This window comes from Bubalus kerabau, chromosome 20 (genome assembly GCF_029407905.1).
Source record: "Bubalus kerabau isolate K-KA32 ecotype Philippines breed swamp buffalo chromosome 20, PCC_UOA_SB_1v2, whole genome shotgun sequence".
In the NCBI taxonomy this organism is placed as follows: domain Eukaryota; kingdom Metazoa; phylum Chordata; class Mammalia; order Artiodactyla; family Bovidae; genus Bubalus; species Bubalus kerabau.
The window spans coordinates 14,156,591-14,177,073 of record NC_073643.1 but is presented as its reverse complement, the minus strand read 5'-3'; the positions used below and the strand labels follow the sequence as shown (position 1 = coordinate 14,177,073).

At 49.1% G+C, this 20,483-nt stretch overlaps 1 protein-coding gene across 1 annotated transcript in view; it reads right to left on the bottom strand.

Annotated features, from left to right (window-relative positions):
* The window catches only part of TTC21A (tetratricopeptide repeat domain 21A), a 34,800-nt gene that overhangs the window by 13,807 nt on the left and 510 nt on the right, over positions 1 to 20,483 (bottom strand). Inside the window, exons 2-10 of the mRNA XM_055558502.1 lie at positions 19,437 to 19,566; positions 18,551 to 18,661; positions 17,718 to 17,884; positions 15,934 to 16,056; positions 10,967 to 11,124; positions 6,947 to 7,031; positions 4,843 to 4,941; positions 3,557 to 3,749; positions 110 to 207 (exon numbers count right to left, since the gene is read on the bottom strand). Coding sequence (XP_055414477.1) covers positions 110 to 207; positions 3,557 to 3,749; positions 4,843 to 4,941; positions 6,947 to 7,031; positions 10,967 to 11,124; positions 15,934 to 16,056; positions 17,718 to 17,884; positions 18,551 to 18,661; positions 19,437 to 19,566 — 1,164 coding nt within the window. The remainder of the gene's footprint in view (positions 1 to 109; positions 208 to 3,556; positions 3,750 to 4,842; positions 4,942 to 6,946; positions 7,032 to 10,966; positions 11,125 to 15,933; positions 16,057 to 17,717; positions 17,885 to 18,550; positions 18,662 to 19,436; positions 19,567 to 20,483) is intronic.

The following is a 20,483-nucleotide window of genomic DNA, read 5'->3' as shown; positions in this document are numbered from 1 at the left end:
GCAGGCCAAGGAGAAGCAGAAGTCCAAGGGGCAACTGGGGGTGGGGAGAGGGAGGGGGTGTGGCGGGGGCGGGATCCCAGGGCAACCTCGGCCCCCACAGGGCTCTGACCTCGGACTTCCCCAGGGACTGCTGCACCTCCTTCAGGAATTCCAGCTGGTGTTCGGCCTCCTCCAGGTGGCCGTCTAAGATCTGGCACCAGATGATCCCTGGGAGGGGACAGAACTGGGATGAACAGCCGGCTCTGTGGCAGAGCCAGCAGGCCAAGGGACTGTGGACGGCAGGGACCCTTCCCCGCATCTTCATAAGCTCAGAGAGTGGTATGTGCTCATGGGGAAGTGTTCAAGTCATAGAGCAAGGAAAACGTCCCCAGCTCAGGTTCTGCCCTCAGCGTGCCTTTCTCTAGAGAGAATCAACATGAACAGATTGGAGTGGATTTCTTCAAACATCTTGCAAAGCATCTGCATGTTATTAGTGTATAGTGTATCTTCCCATCCGTTCATATAAATTACCCCATTCTCTTCAATGGTGACATAATATTTCACTGCCGATGTAACCATTTATTTAACTACTGCACTACTGAAGGACTCCTCGTTTCACATTTCATTGGTTTTCAGTGTTTAAATATTACAATGCCATGGTCAACATTTTTGTGTGTTCTAACTCCTTATGTAGAGATGATGGGTCAAAGGGCATGTACATCTAAAAACCTTGATAGATAAGGCCAGCTTGCCCTCCAAGGATATTTGAATTAATATTACTGTCAAGAATTTGGAAGTGTTTTTTCTTTCCCCATAACCTCACAAACATGCTTTACTCTTTACCATGCTAAAGAGTGAATAACTTGTTTTAATTCACTTAAAAAAAATCTTTTTAGGAAGAATGGACATCTTTTTATATATTTAGTGGCCTTTTCTACTGTAACTTTCCTGTTTATAGCTTTTTCCTATTTTTCTTTGGATGGATTTTTAGATCTCTCTATTCTCTTTATATATATTCCTTGTTACAAACATTTTCCATTAGTTTGCCTTTAACCTTTTACCTATTTTTCCTCTGCCTTTTTGCCATCCAGTAGTTTTAAATTTTTACATAAATTGGTCAAATATTTTCCTTTAGAACTTCTGAGTTTGTAGTTATGCTTAGAATTCCCCGGGCAACCCAAGTCCAATTTAACTTTTATGTTTAAATATCTAAGTCATCTAGAATTTATTTTTGAGGATAATGTGAAATGGGCATTTACCTTTATTTTTTTTCATAAAGTATAGTCAGGTATCTGACCACGAGTTATTGAAACTCTATCGGTTTGAAATGTCATTTCTATCAGAAGGCCTGTTTCTATCCTGTTGATCTATCTGTGTATTCCAGGATTGGCCTCAAATGGACGTCTCTTTTTTAAAAAAATACTTTTTTTTTTTGGCTGTTGTGTCTTTGCTGCTGCGCGGGATTTTCTATAGTGCGGTGCGCTGGTTTCTCACCGTGGTGGCTTCTCTTGTTGCAGAGCATGGGCTCTACGGCACACAGGCTTCAGGAGCTCTGGCTCCCAGGCTCTAGAGCACAGGCCCAGTGTTGCGATGCACGAGCTTCGTTGCCCCGAGGCACGCAGGATCTTCCTGGATCAGGGATCGAACCCGTGTCTCCTGCATTGGCAGGTGGATTATTTACCACTGAGCCACCAAGGAAATCCTTAACTACTCTTGTTTTGATGTGTTTTGATGTTGGGAGGACAAATCCCTTCTGTTCCTACTATTCTTCTTTTACAATTTATTCCTCGACCATTGGGGTATGTTTATTTCTGACTGTCTTCCTCACCACCATCTTGGTTTTCAGTCATATCCATCCCACTACTTGGCTCATCTATGGACATTTTTACTTTGCAAAAATCATATTTTAAATTTTCAGCAACTCTATTTTTGTTATCTGTATTTTTTTCCTAGTGGCATGTTCTTTACTCATGGACCTAATAGACTCTAGACTCAGCCAACACAGGAAGTGTTTTGGGGACAAAGTCTTTTCTGTATCTGGCCTTAACTTTGTTCCTCAGAGGGCCACTGCTTTGCATGTTCCACTTGGCCCCTCTTTCAAACTGCTAGCAGATTTATAAATGGACTAGAGTGATGACTATTAGCAACTAGGGCAGATTTCTCAAATTGCTAAGGCCCCTGATTTTCCCAGACGGACCAGGTAAGATGGATGAGTCAAGGACACATATGCGTGGACTCAGGCTTGGCTGAAGTGTGTGGACTTCCCTTTTGGCTGACCAGCAGGGACTCTCCCTTGAATTGAGGAAGTGGGCAAGGACTCAGCCTGGTGGAGGAACGTTTCAGGGGATTTTGCCTATGTGTTGGGCATTCAAGCTTTTTGCCCTTCATGTCCCTGCTGGTGGTGGGACATCATGGGGGGCTTTGTTCTGCTCTGTCCTGTCCCAACACCTGGTAAGAGTCTCCTTGATCCCATTCTTGGGCTTCCAATAACCCTCCTGTTATCTCGATGATGACCCCATGACATATTTTGCTCCCAGCCTCTGGGAACCCCAAGCTTGTGTTTTTTTTAATTTTTATTTTTCCTGGAGCCTTCTGGGGAAACCTGATCTACTCATTTCTTTAGCTGCCCCATCTCTGCCCATGTTGGCTTATAGGTTTCTAGACTTGCTCAGAGATTCCAGATTGAATGCAATCTGCTTACTATCTTCTAGAAATGCGAAGTTCTTCAGAGTTCCTGGTCTACCAAAGGCACCTTACCCTGTTTCTGGGGCTGCTACAGGGCCTCACCATCTTTTTAAAATGTTGCCCGTGACTTTGGGGGAGCTTTGCAGAGGGAGGAGGAAGCGATGACTGAGGAGTCAGCCTGATGCATTGAACCAGAAATCAAGACCAACCACTTGGACTGCTTTTTTGACTGTGCTGCACAGATGCGCCTGGAGTTTAGCGAGAAGTGACTTTGCCCTCAAAAGACACATCTCCTCGGAGCTGGGGCAGGAAGCCGGCTTGCCTGGGGCATTGATCGCGAGGCTGCCTCCACTAAAATCAAATACCTCTGTTTCAGGATTTGCTAGAGACCACAGATTTGAGAGCTTTGTGTAAAAGTGAAAACTGGGCTTTGGAAAATTCACTTGACATTTTATAAAGTGGGAGGGAAGCCCTGGGACACATGGGGAAGCAAAACTCTCAAAACTACTCACTCTGGTGGCCTTTCAGCACGGGGGCCTGAAGAGGAAGGGTCTACAGAGGTGAGGTGAGCGGCTGTGGGGCGGGGGAGGGGGGCGCTGGCCTGGGGAGCCTGAGAGGAGGCAGGGCTGACCCAGCATGTCAGGCAGAGTGTGGCTATCAGAGGTCTGAAGGAGATGGGAATGGCTTTGACTGCTTTCGAGAATTTCTGTGCCTCTTACGTTTATACGTGTAGATGCCTCAAAAGGCACCCCATCCTACAATGTACCCCCAAACTCACATACCCTCTGGGAAGAATGCTTACCAACCCCTCTCTTCTGGATTCATGGAGGTCACCCTGCTTGGCTCCCACTCCCCAGCCTGCCACCCCTCTCCCTGCCCAGCCTGCCCAGACCTGTCAAAGCAGCCACGCTGCTCTCGTCCAGCTTCATGGCCTTCGAGTACCACAGAGACGCCTCCTTTACTTGGTCCTGCAGGATGAAGAGGTAGCCCAGCTCGGTGGCCATGTGGGCGTCGGAGGATGTGGCCATGAAGGCTCGTTCGATGAAGCTACACACCAGCTGCAGAATCCCCTGGTGCCTCCCACACTGAAAGGAACAGACACAGGGAAGGGGAAACCAGTCACTCCAACCTGCCTCAAAAAGGCCATGTTGCAAATGGGGGACACTTTGGCAGGACTCGGGGGTGCTCAGGAGAGCCCCAGAAGTACCGTGTGTCCAGGTAGCTGTCCAGCTCGCAAAGAATCCCCCCCACCCCGGTGGCCACATGTGCGGAACCGCCTCCAGGCATGGAGCCCTCGGAGGGACCCAGCCCCGTGTCTGGCCATAGCCACTGGTCCAACAAGTCACCAGGAGGTTTTTCACAAACTGAAACTGCACGAGGGGAACTCTTGGTGTCACACTGATGGGAAGTGGCCCTGAGGGTTGTGAGCAGCCACATTCCCTGCTGTGCGTGGAGAATGAGCAGAGAGAATCAGACACAGAGGTGGAGGAAGAGAGCGTATCCCAGTGGAATTCGACTCCCCAGAGCTGCCCCTGCTTTCATGACAATTCCTTATGGTAAATCTTTCTTCTTTTCAGTTGGGGCACACGGGATCTCCAGCTGAGGCTTGTGAACTCTTAGTTCCAGCATGTGAGATATAGTTCCCTGACCAGGGATGGAACCCAAGCCTCCTGCACTGGGAGAGTGGAGTCTTAGCCACGGGAGCACCTGGGAAGTCCCCCTTCTAGTGAATCTTGCTCTGGGGCTGAAGGTTGTGACAGAGACAGGCTGTTTGGCAGCTGTTTGCACCGTGCCTGGCGTCAGAGATGGTTAGGCAGGTGGCCTCCCTGGGTCTCTTTCCCAAAAAGAATACAGGAGTCGGGGGCTCCAGCACCCTGCTCTTCCATAGCTGTGTTGCTGCCCTCTTTCCCCAAATAGGGCACCTCCCACTCGGAAAGCACTTCCAGATCTCACTTCCATGGTTTTCACAGCATCTCTGAAGGGCACGTGGGCACAGGAGACAGAGGCCACCGGATACCGTGATAGGACGGAGGCAGGCAGGGCCCCCAGGGCCTGAGAGATCAAGTTTAAGCCAGAGGGGTGGGGCGGGGTCCTGAGGGAGCTTCTGGGGGACCACAGATCTCCCCTGGGAACAAGACAGGATGCGCTAGTTCAGAAATCAGGGAGGAGCTTTCTTACCAGTCTGCTCACCACAAGAATTTTTTTAAGATGGAGGCTTGGATTTTGGGGCTCTCTGGTTTCCAGTGCCTTAATCAGATTCCTAACGTGCTCGGCAGCCTGCAAGAGCAAAACACAACGTCAAAGGCAGTAGGTAACAGGGGAGTGGGGCAAAGGTTCTCAAGGGTGGCTGCCCGGAGCACCAGCTGAGAGATCTTAAACACACTCGGGCCTCCGCACCAACGCCAGAGATTCAGAGTTAACTGGCCTTGGGTGTCCCCAGGCTTCAGTATCACTTTGGGGCCCCGCAGGGGCTTTCCCCCCAGACCAGCACTGCCCCTTTATTCACGAGTCCGGGAAGAGCAGCTGCCCTTTGAGACACCCCCAAACAGTGCCAGAAGCCAGCTGTATGGTGCACACACAGCAGTCCCCCCTAGCCAGTTGCAAACCACCTGGGCTGGCCCAGGAGTCAGGGTGGGTCTCTGGCCCCAAACTTCTGTTTCATTTTGACCTGAGTCACCACATTGATGCCTCTCTGTCATTCCAGTGAATCCTCCCAGGGACTCTGACAGTCAGTGTAACTGAATTTTCCAGTCTAGCAGATGAAGGGTCAGAAAGGTTAAGGTCATTTGACCAAGGCTACCCAGCCATCTAGATGGCTGACTGACTCCAAAGCCTGTGTTCTTTCCTGGACTCTTCTGCCCATGCACTATGTGGGGTAGGGAGTTCTTAGTCCACAGCTGCAAAGAAGCACCAGGAGAGAATATGTGGTGGGGTGAGGGGCAGATCCCAGGGTTTGAGATGGGGGCAAAGGAGGGGCATTAAATGCTTACTGCCCTTGGGCCTACCCATGAGGCCAGGCCCTTGGAAGGCTTGCTCAGGGCCCCAGGTTCTCAGGGAGCTGAGGGCAGGCCTACTCCCTTGCTTCTACCCAGAAACAGGGCTACAGCCCTTTCCAAGGGTTCCTACCAAATACAGACCGTGCCCTCTGCCTCACCCCACCCCACAACATCCACAACCTCAGAGCTGGGCAAAAGGAACCAGAAACTTCCTTCTCTTGCCATGACCCCTTAGGGCCTCTTGACTGGTCACACTCTCTGCAGAGGCAATGTCTTTATTCAGAAGGCAGGGTTTTCACTGAAGACACAAAACTCTTTTTGAAAATAAGAATGTGTCTGGGCATGGAGGTTTTCATTAGGAATTCGAGGTGCTTCTGACTGCATCTGAGGACTCTTTGGGGTTTCTCTGGAAAACAAGTCTTAGGAGCAAATTTACAGCCAGGTGCATGCTAAGTTGCTCACTTGTGTCTGATTCTTTGTGACCCCACAGACTGTAGCCAGCCAGGCTCCTCTGTCCATGTGATTCTCATACTGGAGTGGGTTGCCATTTACTGCCCCAGGGGACCTTCCTGACCCAGGGGACCCAGAGACCAGACCCACGTCTCCTGCATTGACAGGTGGATTCTTTACCACCGAGCAACCTGGGAAGTCCATGGGGCCAGGTACTGCCTAGTCAATATCTGAACAATTCTAACCATTCCCTTAAAAAAAGGCATTTCCCGAAACACGAACACAACCATGGGAATTCCTTGGAGGTCCAGTGGTTAGGACTCAGCACTTTCACTGCTGTGGGCTTGGGTTCAATCCGTGGTCAGAGAAGTAAGATCCCGCAAGCCATGCAGTGTGGCAAAACCAAAACCAAAACCAGCAACAAACCACAATCATGACATCTATCAGTTAAAATGGAGCAAGTTATTGTAGCTCACTGGGCATTGTTCCCAGTCGTCCTACGTGTCCTGTAATTGGACCTTTTAACAACCACACGGAGTGGGTGGAATTATCTCCATTTTCACGGATGAGCATCTTGGGGCTCATCCAGGTGGAGACACCTGCCCGGGTCACACAGGGAACATGAGGCAGAACCAGAGCAGCGTGTCAGCCTCACTGCCGGCCTTTGGAACTGTGTGGCTCAAAGACCAAGCCAGAGCCCCGAGTGTGTGGATGGGCGTAGGGAGCTGAGTCCCAGGGAGCCCCCTCCAAGGCCTTGGGGGTGGAGGTACTGCGAAGGGTCCCTCCTTGGCTGGGCTGGTTTCAAGGTTCAACTTCTGAGTCTTGAAAGAACTTACTACAGTCATGTTTCCTTCTCTTGCGAGCTCATGCACAGCTAGAATTTGGCAGGCATCGATATTGCTTTTGTCTTTTTCGAGGATTCTGAAACAGGAAGAGGAGCCACGTGAATTGAGAGAGTTCAGAGGCAAGGTTAGGATGGTGCGGTGGCATCTTGTGATTGTCTCCTAACATCTACCCTCCCCTTCTCCTTTTAATAGAACCTGCTGAACTGCTGGGGCATGTGGCTACTGCAATAAAGACTACATTTCCCAGCTTCCCTCTGCAGCTCATGTGTGACCATGTGATTAAGTTCTGACCAATAGGATGCAAGTGAAAGTGCCCAGGGTATATCCAGTGGTATCCCTACAGCATGCCTTCCATTTCTTCTCTTTCCTCCTTCTTGCTGGCTGGAATGTGGGCCATGTGAGCAACATCCTAGGAATAGGACAGCAGGGAGAGGGGGCCTGGGACCCTAGAGAGTTAAGCTGTCATCCTGGTCTTGGCCCACCACCCAAACTTTTCCCTGAGAGACGAATAACCTTTTATGTTAAGTCCCTTATTTGGGGGTGTCTTCATGACAGAAACCTATTTATATCCCAAATTACACAGGCATGACTGTGGTACCAAGGTCAGGGGGCAGGGGGTCAGTCTGCAGCTGTAAGATGGAAAGGAAACTTTGGTTTCCATCATGTGTCACTGGGAAGACACGGCTCCTGACCACACTACAGAGTTTTTTTTGCTTTTTTGTTTTTTTTTTTTGACTGTGCTGGGTCTTTGTTGCCACAGGGGCTTTTCCCTAGTTGTGGCGAGCACAGGCTACTCTGTAGTTGTGGTGTGTGGGCTTCTCATCGTGGTGGCTTCTTTTGTTGCAGAGCATGGGCTCTGGAGCACTTGGGCTTCAGTAGTTGGGGTTTGTGAGCTCTAGAGCACAGGCTCAGAGGTTGTGGTGCATTGGCTTAGCTGCTGTGGGGCATGTGGAATCTTCCTGGACCAGGGATCGAACCCATGTCTCCTGCATTGGCTGGCAGATTCTTTACCACTGAGCCACCAGGGAATTCCCTGGAATTTTCAGTATTTTGTTTCTTTATAGGAAATTTCATATTTTTCAGCCGGGTCAGGGAATGGTCCTTCTGCTTAACAATTATTCTAATTGACATATCAACTTTCAACATAACTAGGCACAGTCAACATTCAAAGAATTCTAGGCATTTATGATTTTAAAGGCACTGTGAATTTCATAATTTAGAAATTAAAAAAAAACTTTTAAAATGACGTATGGGCTAAAAACAAATCAGAACTAATGTTAGAGAAGTCGCAGAACCAAATGATACTGAAGATACTACTGAAATATCCAGATGTGTAGACACTGTTAAATGGTACTTCAAGGGATGTCCATAGACTTAAATGCTTATCTTCTAGAAGATTTAGAATGGCCAGGCATCCAACTCAAGAGTTACACAATAACAACAGAGTACCTCCACAGAAAGTAGTTAGCAGGAAATAATAAACAGCAGAAATTAATCAATTAGAAAACAAGCCCAGGCAAGAGTGCTGGAGTGGGTTGCCATTTCCTTCTCCAGGGGATCTTCCTGACCCAGGGATTGAACCCAGGTCTCCCGCATGGTGGGTAGACGCTTTACGGTCTGAGCCACCAGGGAAGCTCAATAAACAGCAGAAATTAATCAATTAGAAAACAAGGATATCATAGCATCAACAAAACTCAAAGCTGGTTCTTTAACAAGACTAATGGAAGAAACAAATCATTTTAACATTGGTGGAGAGAACTAAAAGAGAAGGAAAAAATGAACAATGTTAGGGCTGCAAAGAGAAACACATCTACAGAGAGCAGAAATTTAAAGAGCAATAGGGGAGGGACTGCCCTGGTGCTCCCGTGGTTAGAACTCTGTAACTCATTCTAATGTTGACACTATAAACTACATGAAACTAACGAAACATACAGGCTTCCAGGTGTCCTGTGGGCCCAAGGCGGAGCCTCCAGAGCAAGCTCTTGATCCAGGAGTTCCTGCCCAGGACACCAGCCAGCTGTGAGAGAGGCTGCGGAGGGCTTGCCCAGGCCTGGCACAGGCCGGAGTCACTTCCAGTTTCCTACCAGGGCCTCTGTATGACACTCCGATTCCAGTTAGCATCCTTCCATAGGGAAGGAAGAGGTATGTTTGTATTCCACCCCCTCACACAAACACACAATTTGGACTGCAAGGAGACCCAACCAGTCCATCCTAAAGGAAATCAGTCCTGAATGTGCATTGGAAGGACTGATGCTGAAGCTGAAACTCCAATACTTTGGCCACATGATGCGAAGAGCTGACTTATTTGGAAAGACCCTGATGCTGGGAAAGATTGAAGGTGGGAGGAGAAGGGGATGACTGAGGATGAGATGGTTGGAAGGCATCACTGACTCAACGGACATGAGTTTGCGCATGCTCCGGGAGTTGGTGATGGACAGGGAGGCCTGGCGTGCTGCAGTCCATGGGGTCGCAAAGAGTCAGACACGACTGGGCGACTGAATTAAACTGAACTGTACTGGTGTCTCATGATCGCTCAGGAAAGAACAGTCCATGAACTCTTTTTAGGAAGAAAATTAGTACTATATGTTCTATGATTACTGTGATAAAAATGGTTAAAGCGGTAGAGTTTAAAGAGATAAGCTTCAGTTATCTAGAAAATTCCATTTTCAAAAACCCTCCATCAAACATCCCTCCCCTGAAGCCATCTTTATCTCTGTTCACAGTGAAAGTGCTTCGGGATCACCCTATACCTGGAACTGGGCTTCCACAAGTCCCCGTAACTCCTGAATCCGCCCTCTGCTGTCTTCCTGGCGCACTCAGCTTGCTACTAAAGTCTTCTCTCAGGCAATGGCCTTTGTCACCCACAGTTTTTATTAATGTGTATTACACCCACAGTTTTAAAAATTACATACTACAATAGTCCCTTTCTGCCTTTATTCTTCCCTCCCCGCCTACTCCTCAGACACAACTGCTGTTTACCTCTAACTCTTATTGCCTTGGGTTCCTTTGGTAGTTCTGTCTCCTAAACACTATGCTTCGATCACTTGATAGGGCTATTTCTTTTCCAATTTTTTTTAAAAGATTTTTTTTTTATGTAGACCGTTTTTAATGTCTTTATTGAATCTGCTACAGTACTGATCTGTTCCACATTTTTTGGTTTCTTGGCCACAAGGCATGTGGGATCTAGTTCCCTGACCAGGGATCGAGCCCGTACACCCTGCATTGAAAGGCAAAGTCTTAACCAGAGGACCACCAGGGAAGTCCCAAGAGGCCTATTTCTTGATTTTCCCACCACAGGTCTCCACTGCTGGCTTCCTGCTATGACAAGTGAGGGCCTAGTTCACATCCAACCTCCCTCTGCTCCCCAACCCCCAATGTGACCATATCACTATTCATAACTCCCACTGACAATGTTAACTTTTATGGCTTGTTCCATCAAACACACAGTATCTCCCATCCTGCCACTGTGTAAGAGGGGACCAATTAGTCCCCTCTACTGGCAAATGAAGTCTAGTCAAGGCTGTAGTTTTTCCAGTAGTCATGTATGGATGTGAGAGTTGGACTATAAAGAAAGCTGAGAGCAGAAGAATTGATGCTTTTGAACTGTGGTGTTGGAGAAGACTCTTGAGAGTCCCCTGGACTGCAAGGAGATCCAACCAGTCCATCCTAAAGGAGATCAGTCCTGGGTGTTCATTGGAAGGACTGATGCTGAAGCTGAAACTCCAATACTTTGGCCACTTGATGCGAAGAGCTGACTCATTGGAAAAGACTGTTATGCTGGGAAAGATTGAAGGTGGGAGGAGAAGGGGATGACTGAGGATGAAATGGTTGGAAGGCAAGGCATCACCGACTCAATGGACATGGGTTTGGGTGGATTCCGGGAGTTGGTGATGGACAGGGAGGCCTGGCGTGCTGCGGTTCATGGGGTTGCAAAGAGTCGGACACGACTGAGCAACTGAACTGAACTGAACTGGCAAAGGAAGGAAGCATCAGGTCAGCCCCGCTCCTCACCTGTGTCCCATTTCTACCGTCTGCTCCCAGTCCTGCCGAGCCAGGAACAGCCGCATCTTTAGGACCAAGGCAGGCAGGAAGCTCCCGCAGGTGACAGTGATCTGGTTCACCACCTCAAGGGCCCCCGAGTAGTTCTGCAGCATCATGAAGTACATCACCTGTTGAAAGCCAAACAGAAAAGCCCTCATCAGTGCCCACCAAAAATAAGCAGTGGGTGTCAGTGTCCCCACCAAGACAGCAGCAGAGCCTGACAAGTGGGCAGGAGCCATCATTCAGAGTGACAAATCAGGTCAACAGCAGTCTTGGGGTTTTCTGACAGGCAAGGCAGGGGAACGGAATTCCAGCTGAGTTGTTTCAAATCCTAAAAGATGATGCTCTTAAAGTGCTGCACTCAGTATGGCCAGCAAATTTGGAAAACTCAGCAGTGGCCATATGACTTGAAATGGTCAGTTTTCATTTCAATTCCAAAGAAAAGCAATGCCAAAGAATGTTCAAACTACTGCACAATTGCACTCATTTCACATGCTAGCAAAGTAATGCTCAAAATCCTCCAAACTAGGTTTCAATAGTATGGGAACCGAGAATGTCCAGTTGGACAAGCTGGATTTAGAAAAGGCAGAGGAACCAGAGATCAAATTGTCAACATCCACTGGATTGTAGAAAAAGCTAGAGAATTCCAGAAAAATATCTACTTCTGCTTCATTGACTATGCTAAAGCCTTTGACTATGTGGATCACAACAAATTATGGACAATTCTTCAAGAGATGGGAATACCAGACCATCTTACCTTCCTCCTGTGAAACCTGTATGCAGGTCAAGAAGCAACATTTAGAACCAGTCATGGAACAACAGACTGGTTCCAAATTGGGAAAGGAGTACGTCAAGGCTGTATATTGTCACCCTGCTTGTTTAACTTATAGGCAGAGTACATCATGTGAAATGTCGGGCTGGATGAAGCACAAGCTGGAATCAAGATTGCCAGAAATATCAATTGGGAGAAATATCAATAACCTCAGATATGCAGATGACACCACCCTTATGGCAGAAAGCAAAGAGGAATTAAAGAGCCTCTTGATGAAGGTGAAAGAGGAGAGTGAAAAAGCTGGCTTAAAACTCAACATTCAAAAAACCAAGATCATGGCATCTGGTCCCATCACTTCATGCCAAATAGATGGGGAAACATGGAAACAGTGACAGACTTAGTTTTCTTGGGCTCCAGAAGATGGTGACTGCAGCACAAAATGAAAAGACGCTTGTTTCTTGGAAGAAAAGCTGTGACAGATCTAGACAGCATATTATAAAGCGGAGACATTACTTTGCCAACAAAGGTCCGTCTAGTCAAAGGTATGGTTTTTCCAGTAGTCACGTGTGGATGTGAGAGTTGGGCCATAAATAAGGCTGAGCGCCAAAGAACTGATACTTTCAAACTGTGGTGTTGGGTAAGAGTTTGAGAGTCCCTTGGACTGCAAGGAGATCAAGCCAGTCAATCCTAAAGGAAATCAATCCTGAATATTCTTTGGAAGGACTGAGGCTGAAGCTGAAGCTCCAATACTTTGGCCACCTGATGCAAATGAGCTGACTCATTTCCCAGATGCTGGGAAAGATTGAAGGCAGGAGGAGAAGGGGACAACAGAGGATGAGATGGCTGGATGGAATCACCAATTCAATGGACATGAGTCTGAGCAAGCTCTGGGAGATGGTGAAGGACAGGGAAGCCTGGCGTGCTGCAGTCCATGGGATCGCAAAGAGCTGGACACAACTGAGGGACTGAACAACAAGAAGGCAGGGACTACAGGAGATAGCTGAGATAGCTGAGCCCCTGCAGGCCTGGGACAGAGCAAAGTCATGGGATGGCGCCCCCTCGTGGAGAGGTTCGGCACTTCCAATTTCCACATCAGTTCAGTTCAGTTCAGTTGCTCAGTTGTGTCCGACTCTTTGCAACCCCATCAATCGCAGCACCGCAGGCCTCCCTGTCCATCACCAACTCCCGGAGTTCACTCAGACTCACGTCCATCGAGTCGGTGATGCCATCCAGCCATCTCATCCTCTGCCATCCCCTTCTCCTCCTGCCCCCAATCCCTCCCAGCATCAGAGTCTTTTCCAATGAGTCAACTCTTCGCATGAGGTGGCCAAAGTACTGGAGTTTCAGCTTTAGCATCATTCCTTCCAAAGAAATCCCAGGGCTGATGTCCTTCAGAATGGACTGGTTGGATCTCCTTGCAGTCCAAGGGACTCTCAAGAGTCTTCTCCAACACCACAGTTCAAAAGCATCAATTCTTTGGCGCTCAGCTTCCTTCACAGTCCAACTCTCACATCCATACATGACCACTGGAAAAACCATAGCCTTGACTAGACAAACCTTTGTTGGCAAAGTAATGTCTCTGCTTTTGAATATGCTGTCTAGGTTGGTCATAACTTTCCTTCCAAAGAGTAAGCGTCTTTTAATTTCATGGCTGCAGTCACCATCTGCAGTGATTTTGGAGCCCCAAAAAATAAAGTCTGACACTGTTTCCATTGTTTCCCCATCTATTTCCCAGGAAGTGATGGGACCGGATGCCATGATCTTCGTTTTCTGAATGTTGAGCTTTAAGCCAACTTTTTCACTCTCCACTTTCACTTTCATCAAGAGGCTCTTTAGTTCCTCTTCACTTTCTGCCATAAGGGTGGTGCCATCTGCATATCTGAGGTTATTGATATTTCTCCTGGCAATCTTGATTCCAGCTTGTGCTTCTTCCAGTCCAGCGTTTCTCATGATGTACTCTGCATATAAGTTAAATAAGCAGAGTGACAATATACAGCCTTGACGTACTCCTTTTCCTATTTGGAACTAGTCTGTTGTTCCATGTCCAGTTCTAACTGTTGCTTTGTGACCTGCATACAGATTTCTCAAGAGGCAGATCAGGTGGTCTGGTATTCCCATCTCTTGAAGAATTTTCCACAGTTTATTGTGATCCACACAGTCAAAGGCTTTGGCATAGTAAATAAAGCAGAAATAGATGTTTTTCTGGAACTCTCTTGCTTTTCCCATGATCCAGCAGATGTTGGCAATTTGATCTCTGGTTCCTCTGCCTTTTCTAAAACCAGCTTGAACATCAGGAAGTTCACGGTTCACATATTGCTGAAGCCTGGCTTGGAGAATTTTGAGCATTACTTTACTAGCGTGTGAGATGAGTGCAATTGTGCGGTAGTTTGAGCATTCTTTGGCATTGCCATCATTTCCCATTCACTTTCCTAAAATTCACCACTGAAAACTGCTCACTGGAGCCGGTGCAGCTACCGGGAGTCGGCAACAGTTTGCAGGTAACCCTCTTCCCACATATCAAGTCTGCGGGACTTTTTCTCTGTCAAGGCTCACCAGCCTGGGGTCACGGTCTCTGCAGGCAGCCAGCCACTAGCTCTCCTGGGCAAGTCATGACACATGCCTGAGGGGCAGAGGGCAATGCTTCCCAAAGGCTTGAAATTGGACTCCAAAAGGCTGGCTTTGGCCTACAGTAACCTTCCATTAAGAGACTTAACTAAAAACAAGAAGAGGAGTATTCTAAATAAAAATTTATGTATAAACGCGTTTGCTGTAGCTTTCTTTCTACATGTACAACTAAAAACAACCTTAATATACAAACAGTAGGAAGCAAAGTTGGCAAATTATATTAGGTCCACGCAGTAGTGGCCTGACTTTATGTCAAAATGACATGTGCTTATGAAACCCTACATGAAGAGAGAGACCAAATGGTAAGATGCCCTATGATAATAACCATATGAAATCCCCCTGCCTGCTGGCCTGTAGCAGGTGCTGTGTGTGACCCCCTTCAGTACCTGGGGGGGCAGTGGATGTTGATATCCCTTGGAGGAGCCTCCCTCCTGGGCTCCCCTGTGGCTTCAGCGAGCCCCCAGGTACCCGGTTGTCCCCATCCCCAAGGGGCAGCCCACAGCCAACATCTTGTCAGTGAGGGGCTCAGGGCAGGGCCACCCCAGCTCCACAGTTCCAAGCAGAGCTGGCTGAGGCCGCCACTAGGGCTGCTTCACACTCCAAGCTCTCCCTCCTACTTCTTTCACTTTTCCTACACATGTCCGACCCAAGGGCACAACCTGATAATCCTCCTGTGTGGTAACTTCATGGACTCTGCTGCCCAGCGAACCACTGAAGGCGCACCCTGAAACAACGCACAGCAGAGAGGTGAGGAGACACGGCCCTAAAATATTGCCATGGGTTGTTCGGGGTGGCAGGTCTAAAAGGATGCCATTTTGACTTTTTTATACTTCTGGTTTTTCAGTGAGCATGCATTCATTTCAGGTGGCACTAGTGGTAAAAAAAAAAATAAAAAAATCTGTCTGCCAATGCAGAAGACACCAGAGATGTGGGTTTGATCCCTGGGCTGGGAAGGTCCCCTGCAGGAGGAAATGGCAACCCACTTCAGTATTCTTGCCTGGGAAATTCCATGGAGAGAGGAGCCTGGTGGACTACAGTCCATGGGGTTGCAAGAGTCGGACACGACTGAGCATGCATGCAAACGTATTCATTTTATAAGATCGGTATATACAATCAGAAGCAGGCAAGAGGATGATTTTTCTCTCATAGATTGATTCAGTGAGGGTAACATCAGAAAAGGCAACAATTTAAGATTAGAAAATACAAAACACATACCTTCTTTCTCTTATGACCAAGTGAGTGAGTTTAAGAGGTGAGATGAGAAAGGAAAACGTAGAGAAGAGGGACAGTGGGTGAAAACTAAAGGAATAGAGAGAAAAAAGCCCACCAGAGCCCAGGGAGCATAGGTCCTAGGGAGATCTTAGGCAGGAGACAGACAGAAACTCAGACTGGGCGGAATGCAGGAAGGCCTGGGGCGGGCCCAGGGCGGCTCTGTGGCCCTGGCCCTCTCTGGGCCCCTGCTCTTCATCCACCAGGTGGGGTCTAGAGACTGAGGCCCCTGGCTGGGGACACCCCCACCCCTCGCCTCCCCACTGCCTACCTTTCCCATTAGTCCCAGGACGTCTTTGGTGTCCTGAATGCCATGCTCCAGGTACTTGATGGACTTCTTCACCGTGTGGGGTTTGTCTGAGCTGAGGTCCACCCAGCCTCTGAGCACATAGCCCTGGCATAAGAACAAGGGCAAGATGAAGTCCCTGCTCCTGCATCGCCTCCATTCAACTGCCTCTCCTGTCCTATCTCCCCTTCTTTGTCCCTCCATTTTCCAAGGCCCTGCAGGGCACCACTGCTCCCAGATCCCAGGGCAGCCCTGCTCTCTCTCTCAGGCCTTCATACTTCGTTCCTTCACCTGGAAAGCCCTTCCCAGCATGCACCCCCTAAACCAGGTCCCTTCACCTGGATAACCACCACCAGTCTTTAAAACTCAGTGGAGGAGGCCCCTCCCGCAGGAGGCCTTCCTTGACCCTGCAGGCTGGGGTGAGGCTCTCGCTGTAATCCCCAGGGTTCTCTTATTCCTTATGGAGCAGACTACCACCTGTCTTACACTGGGGTGAGGGTACCAGGGCAGGACCACTCCCGCTCCCTCCACTCCTTAGACCAGCATACGGGCTTGGCCTGGATGGGAAGCTGGGAATGCCTCTGAGTGGGCGGGTGGCCACTCTGGGTTCATGGGCCTTGCCGGCTCCTCTCCAGCCTTTACCCAACCTTGCCCGGCAGGTGCAGCAGGCCAGGCCTGGGAGGCAAGATCAGAGGGGCGCCTGGAAGACCCTGTCCCAAAGCACCACTCATGGCCTAGAGCAGGTTTCTCGATTCTTTTCCATTATTGCCCTTCTAGCGAGGCTTTTTCCCCTGGAGAAGGAAATGGCTACCCTCTCCAGTATTTCTGCCTGGAGAATCCCATGGATAGAGGAGCCTGGCGGGCTACAGTCCATGGGGTCACCAAGAGTCAGACACGACTGAGCAACTGAACAACAACAAAGGAGCCTTTTTAGACGTTTCCCACCTAGTCCTTCGCTCCCCCTCCAAGAAAATTAAGTATCACATATGCACTGACTGATTTTACGTTCTGTGTGTATAGCTGTGTTTTACATACAAATAAAGAACCAATTCTCTCCTTCAAGAACCGATTTTTGCCCCCTTGAAAAGACCCTGATGCTGGGAAAGATTGAGGGCTGGAGGAGAAGGGGACGACAGAGGATGAGATAGTTGGATGGCATCACTGACTCAATGGACATGAGTTTGGGTAAACTCTGGGAGCTGGTGATGGACAGGGAGGCCTGGCGTGCTGCAGTTCATGGCCAGGGTCGCAAAGAGTCTGTGACTGAACTGATTGACTGACTGGGGGGCTGGGGGTGATACACGCCCTGCTGAGATGCACGGCCTAGACTGAGGCTTCCAATTCTACAGTCCTTCGGCCCATGAGACCACCACAGGAGAGATCTACTGTGTGAGCCACCAGAGACACCGAGCAGATCTCTGCACGGAGGGAGTACAGGCCCAGTGAAGCCAGCTCATCTAGTTTTTCAAAAGAACCAAGAAATCTGGGACTTTTAGGTAAAAATTTTCTGATTTTGACATACCAGCAACTAATTCAAGATTTTAAAACCATATAGCACAGGCCATATAACACCTATCTGCAGATTGGACTCTATGGACAAAGTCCAGTTTGTAGTTGGCTAAACTCTGAGCCAGCATGGGCCTTGTTGGTGCCTGGGTGTGACCCTCCCCCAGCCCTAGCGCCCTCCACAGGAGTCAGAGCCACTCTGTATGATGTATTTGGATGCTGCTTTCTTTGGCTGTTGCCCCCACGATGCCAGGGGCCTGTACCTCTCTGGAGCTGCTGGAGATCTTCAACGTGCGGTCAATGTATTCCTTGGCCTTGTCGTGGCGGCCCATGAGCCAGAGGAAGAGGCCAGCATAGTACAGGGCAGTCCCACTGGCTGTCTTGCGGACTTCTTTCAGGCTGCTCTCAAGCTCCTGAATTGCTTCTCGGTCTGGGAATTCGTGAGAGGGGGAAGAGGACAAGTTAGGATGGGGAGGTCTGTCTGGTCCTTCCCCTGGACACTCTGAGCCTCCCACAACACATGCAGCTGACCACACGACAGCCAGGGTCTGGGAACCAGCAACGCCGGGCCCTGTGATGCCACAGGAGTGGCCCAGCCCTGGACCTGGGTTTACTGGTTGAGATGTATCTTTTCTCCTCTGTTCCCAGGAGTTTTCTGGGCAGACAGATCAAACCAGAATCTCCCACCTCAGGCCCACAGTCCATTCCAGCTGGGGAAATAGTTTGTACGTAGTTTTGTGGAATCTCTCCCTGAGCCTAGAGAGGTGGAGATTTAGGGGTAGAAATTTTTTATTTTGGCTTGGTTTTTCTTGACAAGATCTTGGCAAAGGCAACCAGGGTATCTCTCCAGTTCTCAGGATCTGAAAGGAGGACCCCTCCCACTGTCAGGCGTTCTGCCTGTGGCTCCCACTCAACTGGGCCTGGGCATGGGGTCTTCTCTGAGGTCTCTGTGGGGATGGCACTGGCAGCCACTCCTCATAGCATCTGCGGCCACGGGTGCATACACTTCCTGCAGCCGCCCAAGAGGGGGCAGTGTCTGGAGCAGGGCTCTCTTTTCCCCACTGGGCCAGGCTTGGCTGAGCATGCCTGCACTCACCAATGGTTTCACAGCACTTGTGAGCATAAATGAGGGCCATGATGGAGCACAGGGACACATCTGGGTGATTCCGGATGCTCTCCAGGCTGCTGATGGCATCCTGGATGTGCTCTGTGAAGAGAGCCCACATGGTTATTATGCTCAGAGGGCAAGAGGCTCCATGGCAGACCCAGGGCTGACTCAAGGCTTGGTGTGATCTGACCCAAGGCTTGGACTAACTGGTCCACAGGTCCCTAGTGGCCCAAGTTCCCTGAAGACTGAAGCTTCCTGAAAGCGCTGCTGGCACCATGGTCCGCGTGGCCAGGGGATGGAGGACTTGGAGCTGAGAGATGTTCCTGTGAGTACTTGCAAGGATACCCTGTATTGGTTCTGAAGAAGGACCTCTGGGCATTCCCAGCTAGCTATAAAATATAACCCCAGAGCCACTGATGATATTTATTCTTCCATGCCCGCTGACATTGGCCATAGGCGGCCAGGACCACCTTCTGAATGTCAGTGAATTGGTACTGCAGGGGCCCTACTCCTCTCTCTGCTTTTGTCCCACACATGACTGTGTCCATACCTACCATTTCCTTTTCCTGCATTACCTGAGGTTGGTTCAGTAATCAAGCCTGGGGTTGGTTCAATAATCCTGTGGTCATTTCTGCCCTCTCCCCAACTCATTTTATAGACAGGGAAACTGAGGTGCAGAACAGGGAGAGTGAGCTCTCAGTTCTAGAAAGTCAACTAGATATAGATTACACAGTTTTCTGTGAATTAACCTGGAAATCTAGCCACTCTGTGTAAGACTGTTTCCAGGGGAACATGACTGGGGTAGAAGCAGGCATCCAGGTGGAGTCGGTGCGTTAGTGCCTAAGGTCAGGAGGCAATGCTGATGGGTCCTCACCTTCCCTGAGGACTCCATAGGCTTTAAAGAACTGCAGCACTGGGTCATTGTTGAATTTTTCCAGGCCCACAGCTGCAGCCTGCTGCACGTGGCGGAAGTACTTTTCTTTGCTGTAGTAAATGATCCCAGCCTGCGAGGAGGAAGGCAAAATCGCAATAGTCTCGAGTCCCTTTCTGCTTCTGTTCTGATCACCTCCCTCCCCTATTCCCTGCTCCTCCTCCAGTTCTGTAAAGAGAAGAGAAAGAATATCCTGGTCTCATCTTGTTCCTCCCCAGCCACAGAAACTCCATACGGTTTTCTTAGGAAAGAGTTTGGAGAAGGCTTGTTTTGGAATTAACCACAGACTCTGGTTCAAAAGTTGATGAGAAGTTCAACTCAAGGGAATAAGGCGGAAGAAGGAGGACCAGTAATAAGGATCACGATACCAATAGTTAGAATTGCAAGTTATTGTGGGCTAACCACCTGTGGTGAAGGGTATCAAGGGCTTTACGCTTATTATCTTATGCATTATTCTCTCCATATTCCTCACAATTAAGGAAGCCAAAGCCCATGGAGGCTGTGGCTTGACAAACTTCATGCAATAAGAGAGGCTGAGATTTCAAAGTGAAGTCTCACTTCCCCTAAGGTTTGTGGGTGCTGGGGTTGGGGATAGATGTGGTTGGATTGTAAACAGCCTTGTGGGCCATATGAAAGAGCCCAGACATCATCCTGAGGGTAATAGGAAGCAGCTGGAATGGTTTTATGCATGGGGATAGCGGGGGCGGGGTGGGGGGGGGCGGGTAGGGAAAGTGTTCAGATGTGTGTTTTTGCAAAAACCCCTCTGGATCCTTTGTGTGTGTGTTGGAGTAGTTGCTGTTGGTGGTGGTGGAGGTAGGGAGACTGCTGGCGAAGAGATGAGGTAGAGAAACCAGCTGGGAGGGGGGCTGTTGCAGGTGCCCAGAGGGGAGATGGTGGTGATACTGGGCTAGGAGATAAAATAAGGAGCTGATATTTTCTGCTGATAGACAGGAGCTGGAGATGGGTATGGGGAAGAGTAACGGCTGGGGG